Here is a 16652-nt window from a genome sequence, read left to right on the forward strand (position 1 = left end):
ATATAGTTATACCTTTCAGATTAGAGTTCCACTGAGAAAAACTAAAGCCAAACAGAAAAAAATACAATGGACAAGTTCTTCAGGTACAACAAAAGAAACCCAAAAGGAAGATGTCTAAAAATGTGTTATTTTTTTCCACAGTAAAGAAATCAATATAACCCTTAGAACATTATCTAGAACTAGCACTGGGACACGGTCAAAAAAATTGGCAAAAGTGTATAATGATGAAAAATTTAACTGAAGGTGGAAAGTGCAGATGGAAGCCCTTGACACTTTTAATCTGCAGTTTGTGCAATCATTTCCCTTAACAGATGTTCAGGTCAAACAAAGGCTAACTGCACCACGTACAGTTTTATAGGTGAGGCTAATTTTTAGAACTGTCCGCAAAGAACGTCAGTCTTTGTTTTTCTAAGAAACCAAGACATTGAATACATGCAGGATAGACACATAAGCTAAATTTTCCACAAAATGATTGTTAGACAAGGAATAAGCAACTGCAATTATATATAAAAAATAAAAAGAATATATTTTTTCTAGGCTAAGCATCACGTAACCATTGCATTAAAAAGAAAAATAAGTTCTTACTTTTCGTGTAAACACTGTATCAACTTGCCAAACAAAAACTAATTATAACCTTTCAGCATGGCTTTTCACTTTTTGTATATTTTTGTGGTATCCATAGCAAATTTGCCCTAACCTTCAATATATCTTTCTAATTTAGCTTTGTTCTTTGTAACTTCTTGTGTCAGTGTGTAAGAACAGAGGGGACTGACTAACAATGATTTGCAGTAACACTACAGTATATGCTTCCTAGTAACACCGGACAATATACAAGAAAATAAACATGTGACTTACAGCTGTGCCATGTCAATGTTTTGTGGTTGAAAATTAATGCAAACCTGTTAGCTATTGTAAACTTTTAAAAAAGTCCTGCATAAGAACAAGCTGACATGTTTGCTTTAAGGCTGCTGTTATCGAGACTTAATTTACATTTTTGTGGACTCTCTTGTTTATATGTTAGCCCAGAAAGTTTTTATCTCCTACAAACTATCTATTTCTAGTGTCCATGTTCATTACCCTTAATAAAAAATGACATCTCTTCTGAAAATGGGAAACTAGGTAGACCATTACTCCCTATGAAAGCTCCCCATACTTATTTTAGCAGTTGTGCTATGCTGCTTCAGTGTGGGCAGGTTAAGAGGTGCTCCTAAGGGTTCCTTTTGGAGGTACCTGCTTCTATTTATTGTTTTACTACAGTAGCTATGGATTACTATGGATTTTTTTTTAATGTGCAATAATACTTAAAGCCAACCTTACTTTTGCTACAGAAGTGTAATTTGGTAGTAATGCAGTGTAGACACCCTCAATTTTCTCCATATACACCAAAGACTTGCTGGTAGGTTAATTGGTTCCTGTCTAATATGGCCCTAGTATGTGTATGTATGAATGCGAGTTAGGGACCTTAGATTGTAAGCTCCTTGAGGGCAGGGACTGATGTGAATGTACAATGTATAGGTAAAGTGCTGTGTAAATTGACAGCGCTATATAAGTACCTGAAATAATATACTGTAACTTTACCCAGCATCTTCTGGTATTCAGAATTCTCTTAAACCCTGGCTGTTCTGATAAGTCAATCTTGCTGGCCTGGTTTCTGCAACTTCCCTCCTGGACACCAATGCCATCCATCTATTGAACAACCAATAATCTATAGCAGCTGATGGTAGAGGCATTGCCATCCCTCAGCCTCAGAGTGCCTCAGGTTTTGGAGTTCTCCAGGTTCTAAATATGCTGGACAAAGCTTTGCAGTACGCTTTGCAGAAAAGGATAACACTAAAGATCATTTCCACCTTAAAGTAGAACTATGGGCAAACCTTTTTTTCATTTTGGATAGAGCATGGGAGGATTGTAAACCCTGTCAGACTTTTTTTCCTCCTCTGTGTCCCTTTGCAAAGATTTACCCTTCACTTCCTGTCCCATAGCCAAAAAGGAAGTGAGAGGAAATCCCTGAAAATTAAAGTAATCCCTTGGGGACCCTCATATCACCAGAACTAGTGTCCCCAATGGAAGATTTCCCATCTATTACTTTTCATGGAACAACCCAAAATTTGGGATTTTCTTTTACTTTCACTTTTAAAGATAATGGTAAACAGGACAAATAGAGAGGATGAATCTTCTAAACAGGGCACAGACAGCAATAAAAACCCACAGGTGTTCTAATCCCTCTCCACTCTATCCAAAATTAAAAAAAAAAAAAAAAAAAAAAAGTTTTGCCTTTAGTTATACTTTAAAGTGTTAAACATAGTTACATCACTTTTACCTACAGGTAAGCCTATAATAAGGCTTACCTGTAGGTATTGGAAATATCTCCTAAACCTGCGCGGTTTACCATATACGCTTGTGCTGACGTCATTGGAGCATGCGCAATGAAGAAAGGGCATGATAGCGCCGTTTCTAAAGGACCAGTGCCGTGACCGGTGGCACCAGCGCGCATGCGCAGCAGTGATGTCACGGGCTCCGGCCAGTTACAGAGCTGGAGTCTACGGCCTCGGAAGGAAGAGGGGTGAAGATGAATGCGGCCACCAGCGGGGACATCGCGATCTTCATTTGCAGGTAAGTACAACATAATGGGGTAGTATGCGATTCATACTAGCCCATGATGCTTTTATTTGCAGGGGAAAAAAGAGGTAGTAAAACTCATCAGGGTTTACTTCCTCTTTAAGTTGATAACTAAAAAATAAATTGCGCAGGTGTTTTTAAAAAGAAGAAAAGCAGCTCTCTTCAATACCTACATTCACCTTGGCATTGACCCTTTCAGACACTCTGCTCCATCCCTTGCTGCTTGTCCTCTATAGTGATGAATGATGCCCACAATTATTAAATAACTTCTTGCGAGCCCAAGTGGTCATTGCCATACCCCCGGGGGCATACTGCAGCCTAGACTAATAGTACAATGCTGCAGAAAATGGTGCTCACTGTGCAGCCCTGCACAGTTTTTGCAAAAAGAAGGGCCACATCCAGCTCCTAGTGTATATGCTCTTCACTCAGCCCAATTATTAACTATGACTGGAGCCATACTCTGGATGGTTGGGGGCCACATGAATGAAGACCAGCCATACAAATAAATAGGTTGAGTGGCACACACATGCAATGGTAACTAGACACAGCCACCTCTTTTTTCTGCAATGGTTCAATGCAGCACTAGGGCTACAAAGTGAAGTATATTGGTATGCGGCTGCCAAAAGTCAAGCAGTCCCTTAAGTTTAGCAGTAGAATTATTAATAATAAAATGAATGATCACTTTAAAATAAGAAGTAAATTATAAACTATCAGCTGAGATGAATATAGCACAGATACTGCAAGCAGACTATTAAAAAACTCAGAAGTTATTGATGTTCACAGCTTTAAAGGAAATCCAGGCTGTAACATACCTTATCATTATTTTTTACATTGTGACATCCCTCCACTCCAGAATGTCTATTTCCATCCGGACAGATAGCAGTTATATTTACAGAAATACCCTTCATGGAATTATATACTTGAATCTTCATCTCTGAGACAAGCGCCTGGAAGAAGACATCAAAGTTAATCCTAAATTTTATTTAGAAAAACATTCATCCACCCATTTCTGCAACAACATGAAAAGACTATTTGTGCAAGTTTGGCTGAATAGATGAATTGTTTCCTATCCATAAAGAATGTACTGTAAGCTTTGTCCACAAGCTACATAGTAATGCACTTCTGTAGTAAGACCAACAACTTGCTGGGGAGACAATTTACTGCAAACAGCAAAAGCAGGTTCTATGTAAATATATTTTGTCAGTATTTCACTTGAATAATGAAGTGATTTTCGTGTTTCTTGAAAGTGAACCGGTCAAAAATTATTTCAATTCATAACCAATATTACCATGGGCGTAGCATAAGGGGTTGCAGGGGTCACAATTGCAACCCCGCCCTTAGCTCCAGGGGGCCCCTTCAGCCTCCCTGTCATATTATCATATCCTCCACAAAATCCAGCTCCGATCTGCCCTAGGGGCCCACAGCCACACTCCAGTACTGGCCTTCTACTTTGCCTTCCACAGTCCACACCCCTCTGTTCCCATTGGCTGGGGAGAAGCTGAGAGCCATTTCCAGAATGGAGAGGAGCACGAGGTGAGAACAGCCCAGGATGGGGAAGTGTCTGTACTGTGTGCTGACAACATTGAATGGTAACCAAGCTCAGCGAGGCAAGAGGAGAGTGCCGTCCTGTAGCCACGATGAGACCAATGTCACTGATGAGGTATGACACTGCTCAGTGTCTCCTAGTTACCACTACCACAACTGGGGAAAAGACACACACCTTCTGGAGGTGACCTTCCCCCAACACCTGCCAACACTGACAGAGAAACCTTCAGAAATTGCTAAAACCAATCCCTTAACACCTCCTCAGGGGGCCCCTGAAAGGCTGCAGGCTTCAGATTTTGTGCTACACGGCTTAGCCCTCCGAAATCTAAGTTGCCCCCCCCCCCAAAAGCCCCCTGACCACCCCGTCCACCCTGCATGCTATGCCCGGCTGCTGAGCTCCTTTCCTATTACAGCACTCTATACTGTTCCTCCTCCACAGGGCTGAAATCATATTCCTTTACAACACAGCCAGTTAGCCATGATCTGAACAGGGTGTATCTGCCTACTGCAACAGCACTGCCGTTCCGACCAGAGAATTTCACAGGTCGGAAGGGCAACATAATAGCCAGATACACCCTGTGAAGACTGACAGACTGTGTGTAATGGAATGTGATTTCAGCCCTGTTTAGTGTGTGTGTGTGTGTGTGTGGGGGGGGGCTGTATACAGTGCTGGGATGGGAAAGGAGCTCTGCCAAGTGATCTGCCAGGGGTCCCTGTCCTCTGATTCTCCAGCGGTAATCCCTGTCCTCTGATGTAAAGAGGAACTCTGGGAACTCAAAACTCTTAAGCCACTTTGAATATCTTGACGTGCAGTGGATGCATCTGCACGCACGTTGGAAGTAGTGGGGGGGCCCAGGTCAACTTTTGCATCGGGGCCCACAAGCTTCAAGCTATGCCTCTGAATATTACCCATTATAGGTAGACACTTCTGTAGCACCTGAGGGGTCCTCTTTCCCAGCTCATTCTGAGCTAAGGCTTTGATTTCAGTCCTGACCTGGAACCCAGGCAGCACTACCTTTCCACTGTTCAACGCAAGTTTAAACCAAGGTTTCAATGTTGCTTGTACTCAAGGTTAAGGCTCCTCTGGTCCACACATAAAAAAAAAAAAAAAAAAAAGGAGAGCTCAAGGCAAAAGTTGTTTTTTCTTTTTAATTTTGGATAAAGTAAGGGAGTCTTATTACTTCTGTCTGGTTTTTCTTGCCATGTGTGTCCCATTGGGGAGATTTACCATCACTTCCTGCCCCAAAACGGGAAGTGAGAGGAAATAGCTTCAAAGCATTTCCCTTCTATTCCTGATCTGGGGACAACCCAAAATTTGTGATTTTCCTTTGTAAATGTCCCCAACAGGGGGCACAGACATAAATAAAAACCTGAAATGGTAGTCTGATTCTCTCCAGAACTTTTGACTTTGGTTATATTTTATGTTATTCTTCGACAACCACATTCACAACTGTTGTAATATGTTACCTAACGCTGAACTCCAGGAATTAAAAAAAAAAACTACTATAGCTTCTATGAATGAGACATAATCTATGAATAGAGGGGCAAGCCATTCAATCATCCATTTGTCCTCAATTCATAGATCACATTTAATTCTTGTAATACGACTTCTATAAATGGTGGAGCTGGGCAGAAAGGGTGGGCATAATCAGGTACATTTGATATTAACCCCCACTGTACTGGAAAATGACAGTGGCAGGGGTAAGGGTGCAATGGAAGAGGAACATTTCTGGTAAACCAGGACACATCAACACAAGGGACAAATCCCACTGAAGGTAAATCACATCGTTTACGCCAATCTTATATTTTATATATATATTTTAAAGTAAACTTTAGGCCCCTTTCATATGCATGTTCTGTCTATGCACTTTTCATCCAACACATTTGTAATGATAATTTACCTGGAAGCACAAGAAATTGGCAACCAAAACTCTCAAACCAAAATAGCTCTAATGTTTCACAAAGATATTGCTGAACAATCTGTCTGTTGAAAACACTGACCTTGTAAGCCTCAACCACCAAATTATTGATGTCAGAGGCAGTGGCATCAAATTGCTTGGCTATTGTCCCTGGCAGCAGCGGCATGAGGTCCTGCAGAAATAAAATGGAAAATGCAGCTTAGAAAGTTAAATCAAATAATAAACTAGAGGGATCATGTTCAAATTGTGTTACCTTGTACCAATTGAAAGCTTTTCCCTGTACTGCAAACATTCCATAAATATGGTTGTCAACTAATCTTTGGCCAAGCATGCCCAGTGATGGGTGTTCCTGCGGAAAAAAAAAACAAGTAAGCAAATCATTATTATTGTGGAAACAGATTTTAATGTAAATGGGTGTAACAATGCCTTTAAAACAAGAATTAGGTCTCATTCACATGGGCATACTTATGAGTACACCCATGCGAGGGCCGCATTTGCCTACATGGGATGCACAGGCATTCTGTGCATCTCTGTGCAGGCAATCCCATTCATGTCAATTGGGACACAGCTGCTGCTCCCAAAATGACACCTGTGTGGGTCCCTGCGTCACACCCACACACGTCAAAAAGGGAGCAATGTCTGTGTTCATGAGGCCTATATGTAATGAAAACAATATATTTACTAAATTAAGCAAGTACAGACAGCTACTATATCTCTGCTGTGATTTCCTGCCTAAGAATGTGCAACATGCCACCAACTGACCCTCCTGTTGTTGGCTGTTGCCCCTAGCAACACAAAGGGTTTAGGCTCCATTCACATCATGGTATTCCGTTTTTGCGGGCAGAATTGCTGCGATTGTGACCACGATTTGGAAACGCCACAAACCGTGGGACGCCCTTGCAATCCCCGTTACTTTGAATGGCAAAAAATTGTGGCGCGATTCTGCCGCGATTGTCGCCCGGCCAAATGCGGTAAAATGGTGGTAAAATCGTGCAAACAGAATCACAGGATGCCCAAAAGAAGTTCTTGCACTTCTTGCAGGCACCAATCAGGGCAGAATTGGCAGAATGGTGTCCCGCAATTTGTGACTTTTCTGAATTGCGGGCAGAATCACATCGAAAACGGAACACCATGGTGTGAATGGAGCCTCATTGAAACCTGGTGGTAGTCCTTCCTGTGACTCAGCAGATCAAACTACAGCCCATTCACAGCCAAGTGGTAAAAGACTTAACAAACATGATGGAGAACTGACTTAAAGTGATTGTAAATAATCACCGTGTAAATCAACCTGTTCAGTTTAAAATAGAAATGAAAGGCAAAACATTTTTTTATACATATAAAAAAAAAAAAAAAAACATTATAAATACCTTTTTTTATAAGTGATCACATTCCCTCTGTTCTCAGCTGCATAAGAGCTGGGGGGAGGAGAAGCAGCAGCATACTGAGCTTCCCAGTGAATGACTGTGCAGGGGTGGCTTGTCAGGACATGTCTGACCATTGGAGAAGAGCATACTGAGTTCCCAGCATAGCTAGAGAACTGACTACAGTGTGCTCTCCACTAGTGTGGTCAGTTTTTAATAGGAAAGCAAAGAGACTAGCAGGAACACCAGGGATTTCACTCAAAGGGAGCAATACAAGGGATACTTTCTCATACATGTACATGGTACAGAAGCCACATATCAGGAATATGAAGTGTTGGGGTAACAAACGCTTTAAGTGCTTCATGTTTGTAAAATGTACTCAAGTTAAAAATATTTACCTGACAAGAAATGTACAAAATATGTTAAAAATTCTATTTTAGTTCTGAACTTAACTAATACATAAAGAAACATGTTACAAAACACTATGGGGGGGGGAGATTTACTAAAACTGGTGTGCACAGAATCTGGCGCAGCTGTGCATAGTGACCAATCAGCTTCTAACTTCAGCGTTTTCAATTAAGCTATGACAATAAGGCCCCTTTCACACGATCGGACTGTGCAGGTCTGCCTGTCAGTTTTGACGGCGGACCTGAACGGGCCCTCCATGTTAGTCTATGGAGCATCGGATGTCAGCGGAGACATGTCCGCTGACATCCGACCCGGTCCGATCCGCTAAAAGCAGACGGATGGCTCTACGTCCAGATCCATCGCTGGCGGATCGGATCGGGGGAGATCTGATGAAAACGGACATGCTGTCCGTTTTCATCCAATCCCTCCATAGGCAGCAGCGGCGCCTGACAAGCCCCTCCCCTCCCGCCGGCTCAGCGGAGATCAACGGACAGATCTCCCGCTGAGCCGGCGGACCGAGGCGGGCTCCGTAGAAATGGAGTCCGCCTCGTGTGAAAGGGGCCTAAAACCTGGAAGCTGATTGGTCACTATGCACAGCTGCATCTGATTTTGTATGCACCAGTTTTAGTAAATCTCCTCCTGTGGTTCTACTTATTAAAAAAAAATGCTGGACGTGCTGAGCATTACTTGTGAAAAATCACTTTAATTTCCTGTAGAATCATAATATATATATATATATATATATATATATATATATATATATATATATATATATATGTATATACATACATACATACATATACACACACACACACACTTTATTAGGTACACCTTGATAGAACTGGGTGGGACCCCCTTTTTCCTTCAGGGCCAGTTCATGCCAGACGCAGTTCCGTGCACCTTTTTTTTCTGCACTAAAAATGCATGCACAGTGTTTTCCATGTATTTCAATGGTTCTAGTTCACACCAATGCAGTCAGTTCCAGCCAGTTTCCGGTCAGTTTCTGCACTGAATACATGGAAAACACCGTGCATGCATTTTTAGGGCCAGTTCACACCACAAAAATGCACTCATACGTTCCGGATCAGTTTTTGCCTACAGTTCACACCACACGCAGTTTCAGTGCGTTTTTGATACAATTTGCTAGGTTGCAGTACAGTTCTGTGCAAAAAAAATGCAGCATGTGCTACTTTTTTTTCTGCACCGGAAACTGACTGCACTGGTGTGAACTAGAGCCACTGGAATACATGGAAAACACTGCATGCATTTTTTGTGCAGAAAAAAGCGCACGGAACTGCATCTGGTGTGAACTAGCACTCAGAACTGCCTTAACTCTTTGTGGCATAAATTCAGCAAGGTGTTGGAAACATTCCACAGAGATTTTGGTTCATATTGACATGATAGCATCACGCAGTTGCTGCAGATTTGTCAGCTGCACATCCATGATGCGAATCTCCTGTTCTACAACATCACAAAGGTAATCTATTGGATGGGATCTGGTGACTGTGGAGGCCATTGGAGTACAGAGACCTCATTGTCATGTTCAAGACAACAGTGATGAGATGATTTAAGCTTTATGACATGGTGCATTATCCTGCTGGAAGTAGTTATCAGAAGATAGGTACACTGTAGTCATAAAGGGATGGACATGGTCAGCAACAATACTCAGGTAGGCAGGGCCGGACTGGCCTACCAGGATAACTGGATAAGCTGCCTGCCCCTCCCTCCTCCTGTCACACTCACACACAGCAGGCACGGAGTTAAGTGTGAAAAGTTTGTCCGCGCTGTGACAAAAGTCCCGCCCTCCTCCTTGACCAGCTCGTGTGATAGACACAGTGTTCTGTCCATCACACGAGCTGGTCTAGGAGGAGGGCCGGACTTTTGTCACAAGCAGCGCGGCCGAACATTTCACATTGAACTCAGTGACACACAGCGGAAGATGGATGCCTGTTGTGTGTAATCCAGCCAGGCAAGGTAAGGCTGCAATGGGCATGGTAAGGCTGCAATTATCGGCATGGTAAGTCTGCAATGATTAGCACGGTAAGGCTGCAATTGTGGGCACGGTAAGGCTGCAATGATGGACACAATGAGGATGCAATTATGGGCGTGGTGAGGCTGCCATGACGGGCACAGTAAGGCTGCAATGATGGACATGGTGATGCTGTAATCATGGGTATGGTGAGGCTGCAATGATCACGCTAAGGCTGCAATTGTGGGCACAGTAAGGCTGCAATGATGGACACGGTGAGGCTGTAATTATGGGCATGGTGAGGCTGCAATGATGGGCACAGTGAGGCTGCAATAATGGGCACTGTGAGGCTGCAATGATGAGCACTGTGAGGCTGCAATGGTGGGCAATGTGAGGCTGCAATGATGGGCACTGTGAGGCTGAATTGATGGGTACAGTGAGGCTGCAATGATGGGTACAGTGAGGCTGCAATGATGGGCACAGTGAGGCTGCATTAATGGGCAGTGAGGCTGCCGCGATGGGCACCATGAGGCTGCAATGATGGGCACAGTGAGGCTGCATTGACGGGCACAGTGAGGCTGCATTGATGGGTAAAGTGAGGCTGCATTGATCTCCTGTACCATGCCCGCAGCCTCCAACATCTCCTGTACCATGCCCACAGCCTCTGACATCTCCTGTATCATATCTGCAACCTCTGACCATCCCCTGTACTATGCCCACAGCCTCTGACATCTTGACATCTCCTGTACTATACCCGCAGCCTCTAACCATTTCTTGTATCATGTCCACAACCTCTGACCATCTCTTGTCTTATATCATGTCTGCAGTCTCTGAGGGAGTCTGGAGAGGAGTCAAAAATGGGAGCGCCGCCGGGATGGGGGTCATGGGAGAAGTCAGACTTGTGTGAACTGTGGAGAGGAGACTATAGGAAAACCAGAGCCACCAAGCTGGAGCCGACTGATTGAGCCCTGCAAGGTGCACCTGAGAGGAGGTCAGTGACCGCACCGCCAGGCCAGTCTGAGGGGGGGGGCAGTGATGTAAGGGGGGAGTAAATACAATAATGTAAGGGGGCACTGATATAAAGGTTTCCCCCTTATATCAGTAACCCACCCCCCTTACCTTAGTGTATTCTTTCTGCGGAAGGTCGTCTCTGGTCATCAGAGTCCCCCCACATTCCCAGAGTCCCAGGTGTCCCCCTTGATAATTGCTTCCCAGGTGTCCCCCTTGATAATTGCTACCACTTTTAACTGGAATTTGATGTTTTATATATATATATAGCCCTATGTGCTTTTATATCTGTCTTATCTATATATAATACTCTCTTCAAATGTGTTTTAAAATGCATGGTTTTCCATTTTATGAACAAGAAAATAATGAAGTTATGCTGTTGGGCTGGTATAATAATGCTATGGGGCTAGTATGGCATTTTTTCCAGGGCTGGTTTTTACTCCCAGTCCGGCCCTGCAGCTAGGCCATGGCATTTAAACAATGCTCAGTTGGTATTAAGGGGCCCAAAGTGTACCAAGAAAATATCCCCCACACATTAAGTACTGTGCTGTGCATATTCACACTTTGGGCACTAGTGGGGAAGAGTATAGGAGATTGATGTTGAAGAACCATTGGTGTTGACAACACTGTCACATTGGACTTTACCTGATTCATTTTGTTACACTTTATGATTGTGATTGGACTTTGATTTACACACTTCAAGGTTCACATATTACATTTGATACGTTGTCATCACATTTGATTGTGTATATTCATGTGAGTGCCTTTCTTTATATATTTTTTTTCAATTCCTGGGTGGATAGCCTCCACCTTAAAAAGGCAGCTACATTTACTTGTTGTTCACACGAAGTTCACATAATTCATTCACACGAAGTTCACATACCACTCATTGGTATTTACTTTTTACTATTACACCACCACCACCAGCCTGAACCGTTGATACAAAGCAGGATGGATCGATGATTTCATGTTGTTTACGTCATATTCTGACCCTATCATCTGAATGTCGCAGCTGAAATCGAGACCATCAGTCCCATCAGACCAGGCAACGTTTTTCCAAACTTCTATTGTCCAATTTTGGTGAGCCTGTGTGAATTGTAGCCTCAGTATCCTGATCTTAGCTGACAGGAGTGGCACCCGGTGTGGTCTTCTGCTGCTGTAGCCCATCTGCTTCAAGGTTCAATGTGTTGTGCATTTAAACTTGGTATTCTGCATACCTTGGTTGTAACGAGTGGTTATTTAAGTTACTGTTTGCCTTTCTATCATCTCAAACCAGTCTGCCCATTCTCCTCTGACATCAACTAGGCATTTTCATCCACACAACTGCCGCTCACTGGATATTTTCTCTTTTTTCAGACCATTCTCTGTAAACCCCAGAGATGGTTGTGTGTGAAAATCCCAGTAGATCAGCAGTTTTTAAAATACTCAGACGAGCCTGCCTGGCACCAACAATCAAGCCACATATATTTATATCCTTACCATATCTGTTGCTCTGGTGTAAACATTGTCTTTGAGGTGACAATTGCCGTCATTTGGAGTGACTATGCCTGCTAACTTGCTGTCAAGTGCTAAATGAGAAGTCTGATCTGTCATCAAGATAATCAAACGTTTTGCTTCCTTTCGCCAGCCAATATCTTTCTGAAACATGAAGTAATCCACATTACTGAGTTGAATAATTAGGATTTTCACATTATACAGTATATATCTTCAAAGGCCAATCATAAGAATATGTGATATGGATACTGCCCTGGACACGTTAATCAGGTCATTTTCATTTATCCATATGCATTTAACAAAATAAAATCATTTTTGGTGTTTTTTTTTTTAAAGAATCAGTGTTGATGGGCTTTTGTTTGCGTCAGGACCGCATCCTTCCCAGGTGGTAATGGTAATGCAAAGCAGCTCAGAAGTAGATTCCATGCACCGGCAATAATTCTGAATGATCCCAGAAGCATCTCAAACTGATTCCAATAACAATGCTGCAAAGCCCGTCAACACAAGCCCTAATGCTGATCTGTATTCGTTAATATATTGTTAAATGCATTTTTTGCAAGCAGTGTAATAGTGAAAAAGTCATTTAGATTCACTCCACACATTGAAAAAAACAAAAACAGCTCTTTTTGTAGAACAGAAACAGGTAGGAATCTGCAACAAGGTTTGTTTAAATCCGTGTGCTCAGGACTTTTGGTGTGCTTTCAGAAAGGCAACAAAATTGTTCGATGCAATTGAAGTCTATGGCAAAACAGAGGTACACCCACGGGTACACTGTGCTTCACATGCGGCATGGGAAAACTGCACAACCTCAGTGTGAAAGCACTCTTAATCAGCAGATGCACTTGCAGTGTTCTAATGAGGAGAGTTGCAGGATCTGCATCCCTTTAGAAGTGATTAACCCTTTGGGAGTATCTCACCAAAAATGACATTTTCGTTGCAGAAAATGCCTAAAATCTGCCTTGTATCTTAGTGCAGAATTTTGGAAAAATCAGTGAGCCAATCACACAAACAGGAAACAACATATCTGGGAAAGTTCTGTACACCAACTATGTAAAGAAGGCCTGCAGGTAGCCATTATGCATTAAATTTCGCAGAAAATGACAACGCTGAAGATTGAAGAGGAAATTACATTTTTAAGAACATTAAATGACAAAATGGCTTGTGTAGCAATTGTCCATGCTATATTGTTATTTTTATTTTTTATTTAAGTGCTAGCTGATGGCTTGGAGTGACATTAGCTTTGATACTGTGGCTACAGCAACAGGTTCACACTGTAATCTGCACCTCTATAACTGCTTCACAAAGTGTTAGGGGCTGTTAACCACTTAAGCCCCGGACCTTTTGGCTGGCCAAAGACAAGAGCACTTTTTGCGATTCGGCACTGCGTCACTTTCACTGACAATTGCACGGTCGTGCGACGTGGCTCCCAAACAAAATTGATGTCTTTTTTTCCCCACAAATAGAGCTTTCTTTTGGTGGTATTTGATCACCTCTGCAGTTTTTATTTTTTGCATTATAAACAAAAAAAGAGCGACAATTTTGAAAAAAAAAAAGCTATATTTTTTGCTATAATAAATATCCCCCAAAAATATATAAAAAGCGCAGCGATCAGCGATTTTTATTGTGACTGTGCCATTATGGCGAACAGATCGGACACTTTTGGCGCTATTTTGGGACTATTCACATTTATACAGCGATCAGTGCAATTAAAAATGCATTGATTACTGTGTAAATGTGACTGGCAGTGAAGGGGTTAACCACTAGGTGGCACTGTAGGGGTTAAGTGTGTCCTAGGGAGTGATTCTAACTGTGGGTGGGAGGGGCTGACACAACACTGATCACAGCTCCCGATTACAGGGAGCTGTGATCAGTGTCAGTGTCACTATGTAGAACGGGGAAATGCTTGTTTACATTAGCATTTCCCCATTCTTCCTCTCCTTGAGACGATCGCGGGTATCCCCGCGAAAATCGAGTCCGCGGGACCCGCGTTCACGCTTACGAAGCTCCCGGCGGGCGCACACGCCCGCAAGCCACCTTTTAAAGGGCAACGTACAGGTACATTAATCTGCCTGTACGTGCCCTTCTACAGCAGTATATCTATGTGAGGTGGTTGGGAAGTGGTTAAGACCACTATTATCTCTTGTGAATGAATACCGAATTAGGCCGTGTAAATATAAAATTGCATATTAAACAAAAACATACTCACATGACAAACAGCTGCCTGCAACATAGCATCAAAGGCACCTTCTGGATTATCAATATTCGCTGAGATCTTCTGCTTGCCAACAATTTGTATAAACTGTGTAATGTTGTTTGTTAAAGACAGCCTATTAATAAATCCATGAGGTGGTATGCAATCCAGTTTATAATCGCTGTAAGATAAAACTGTATATTAGCATGATAAAATATGAGGGGAATGATGTCACCTACAAGAAAATTGTCACGGCAACACTTGTCCTGAAGACAACTTTTGAACACTTGAAGATCTAGCCTTTTCTGGCACTTTTTGTTTACAAGTTTAAATCAGTATTTTTTGCTAGAAAATTACTTATAACCCCCAAACATTATATATATAGATATATATCTATATATACACACATACATACACACATACATACATATTATATATATATTATACATACAGTATCTCACAAAAGTGAGTACACCCCTCACATTTTTGTAATTATTTTATTCTATCTTTTCATGTGACAACACTGAAGAAATGAAACTTTGCTACAATGTAAAGTAGTGAGTATACAGCTAGTATAACAGTGTAAATTTGCTGTTCCCTCAAAATAACTCAACACACAGCCATTAATGTCAATACTTTGTGTGGCCACCATTATTTTCCAGCACTACCTTAACCCTCTTGAGCATGGAGTTCACCAGAGCTTCACAGGTTGTCACTGGAGTCCTCTTCAACTCCTCTATGATGACATCGTGGAGTTGGTGGATGTTAGAGACCTTGTGCTCCTCCACCCTCCATTTGAGGATGCCCTACAGATGCTCAATAGGGTTTAGGTCTGGAGACATGCTTGACCAGTCCATCACCTTTACCTTCAGCTTCTTTAGAAAGGTAGTTTTCATCTTGGAGGTGTATTTGGGGCCTTTATCATGTTGGAATACTGCCCTGCTGCCCAGTCTCTGAAGGGAGGGGATCATGCTCTGCTTCAGTATGTCACAGTACATGTTGGCAATTATGGTTCCCTCAATGAACTGTAGCTCCCCAGTGCCGGCAGCACTCATGAATCCCCAGACCATGATACTCCCACCACCATGCTTAACTGTAGGCAAGACACACTGGTCTTTGTACTCCTCATCTGGTTGTGGCCACACATGCTTGACACCATCTGAACCAAATAAGTTTATCTTGGTCTCATCAGACCACAGGACATGGTTCCAGTAATCTATGTCCTTAGTCTGCTTGCCTTCAGCAAACTGCAAGCTTTCTTGTCTTTAGAAGAGGCTTCCTTCTGGGACGACAGCCATACAGACCAATTTGATGCAGTGTGCGGCATATGGTCTGAGCACTGACAGGCAGACCCCCCACCCCCTCAACCTCTGCAGCAATGCTGGCAGTAGGGATGAGCTTTGAGTTCGAGTCGAACTCATGTTCGACTCGAACATCGACTGTTTGCCAGTTCGCCGAACAGCGAAAAATTTGGGGTGTTTGCAGCAAATTCGAAAGCCGCGGAACACCCTTTAAAAGTCTATGGGAGAAATCAAAAGTGCTAATTTTAAAGACTTATATGCATGGTATTGTTATAAAAAGTGTTTGGGGACCTGGGTCCTTCCCCAGGGGACAAGGATCAATGCAAAAAAAAGTTTTAAAAACGGCCGTCTTTTCGGGAGCAGTGATTTTAATAATGCTTAAAGTGAAACAATAAAAGTGTAATATCCCTTTAAATGTCGTACCTGGGGGGTGTCTATAGTATGCCTGTAAAGGGGTGCATGTTTCCTGTGTTTAGAACAGTCTGACAGCAAAATGACATTTCAAAGGAAAAAAAGTAATTTAAAACTACTCGCGGCTATTAATGAATTGCCGGTCCGACAATACACATAAAAGTTCATTGATAAAAACGGCAAAGCACCCTCCCAATGTTGAAGGCATGTGGCCTGGTACGGTTCGGGGGGGGGGGGGGGGGGGCGCTCTCTCATCCAACCCTCTTTTCCTGCTGCCTGCCAGGTTGCGTGCTCGGATAAGGGTCTGGTAGATTTTTGGGGGGACCCCACGCCATTTTTTAAAAAATTTTGGCGCGGGGTTCCCCTTAAAATCCATACCAGACCTGAAGGGTCTGGTATAGATTTTGAGGGGGACCCCACGCCATTTAA

General features: G+C 42.7%; 1 protein-coding gene across 1 annotated transcript in view; it reads right to left on the minus strand.

Moving 5' to 3' along the window:
• Nucleotides 1-16652, minus strand: part of ITGB8 (integrin subunit beta 8) — a 187892-nt gene that overhangs the window by 44587 nt on the left and 126653 nt on the right. The window contains exons 5-9 of the mRNA XM_073630056.1: nt 14527-14692; nt 12306-12464; nt 6334-6429; nt 6163-6252; nt 3429-3563 (exon numbers count right to left, since the gene is read on the minus strand). Coding sequence (XP_073486157.1) covers nt 3429-3563; nt 6163-6252; nt 6334-6429; nt 12306-12464; nt 14527-14692 — 646 coding nt within the window. The remainder of the gene's footprint in view (nt 1-3428; nt 3564-6162; nt 6253-6333; nt 6430-12305; nt 12465-14526; nt 14693-16652) is intronic.

Source organism: Aquarana catesbeiana, linkage group LG05, assembly GCF_042186555.1.
Source record: "Aquarana catesbeiana isolate 2022-GZ linkage group LG05, ASM4218655v1, whole genome shotgun sequence".
Taxonomy (NCBI): Eukaryota; Metazoa; Chordata; class Amphibia; order Anura; family Ranidae; genus Aquarana; species Aquarana catesbeiana.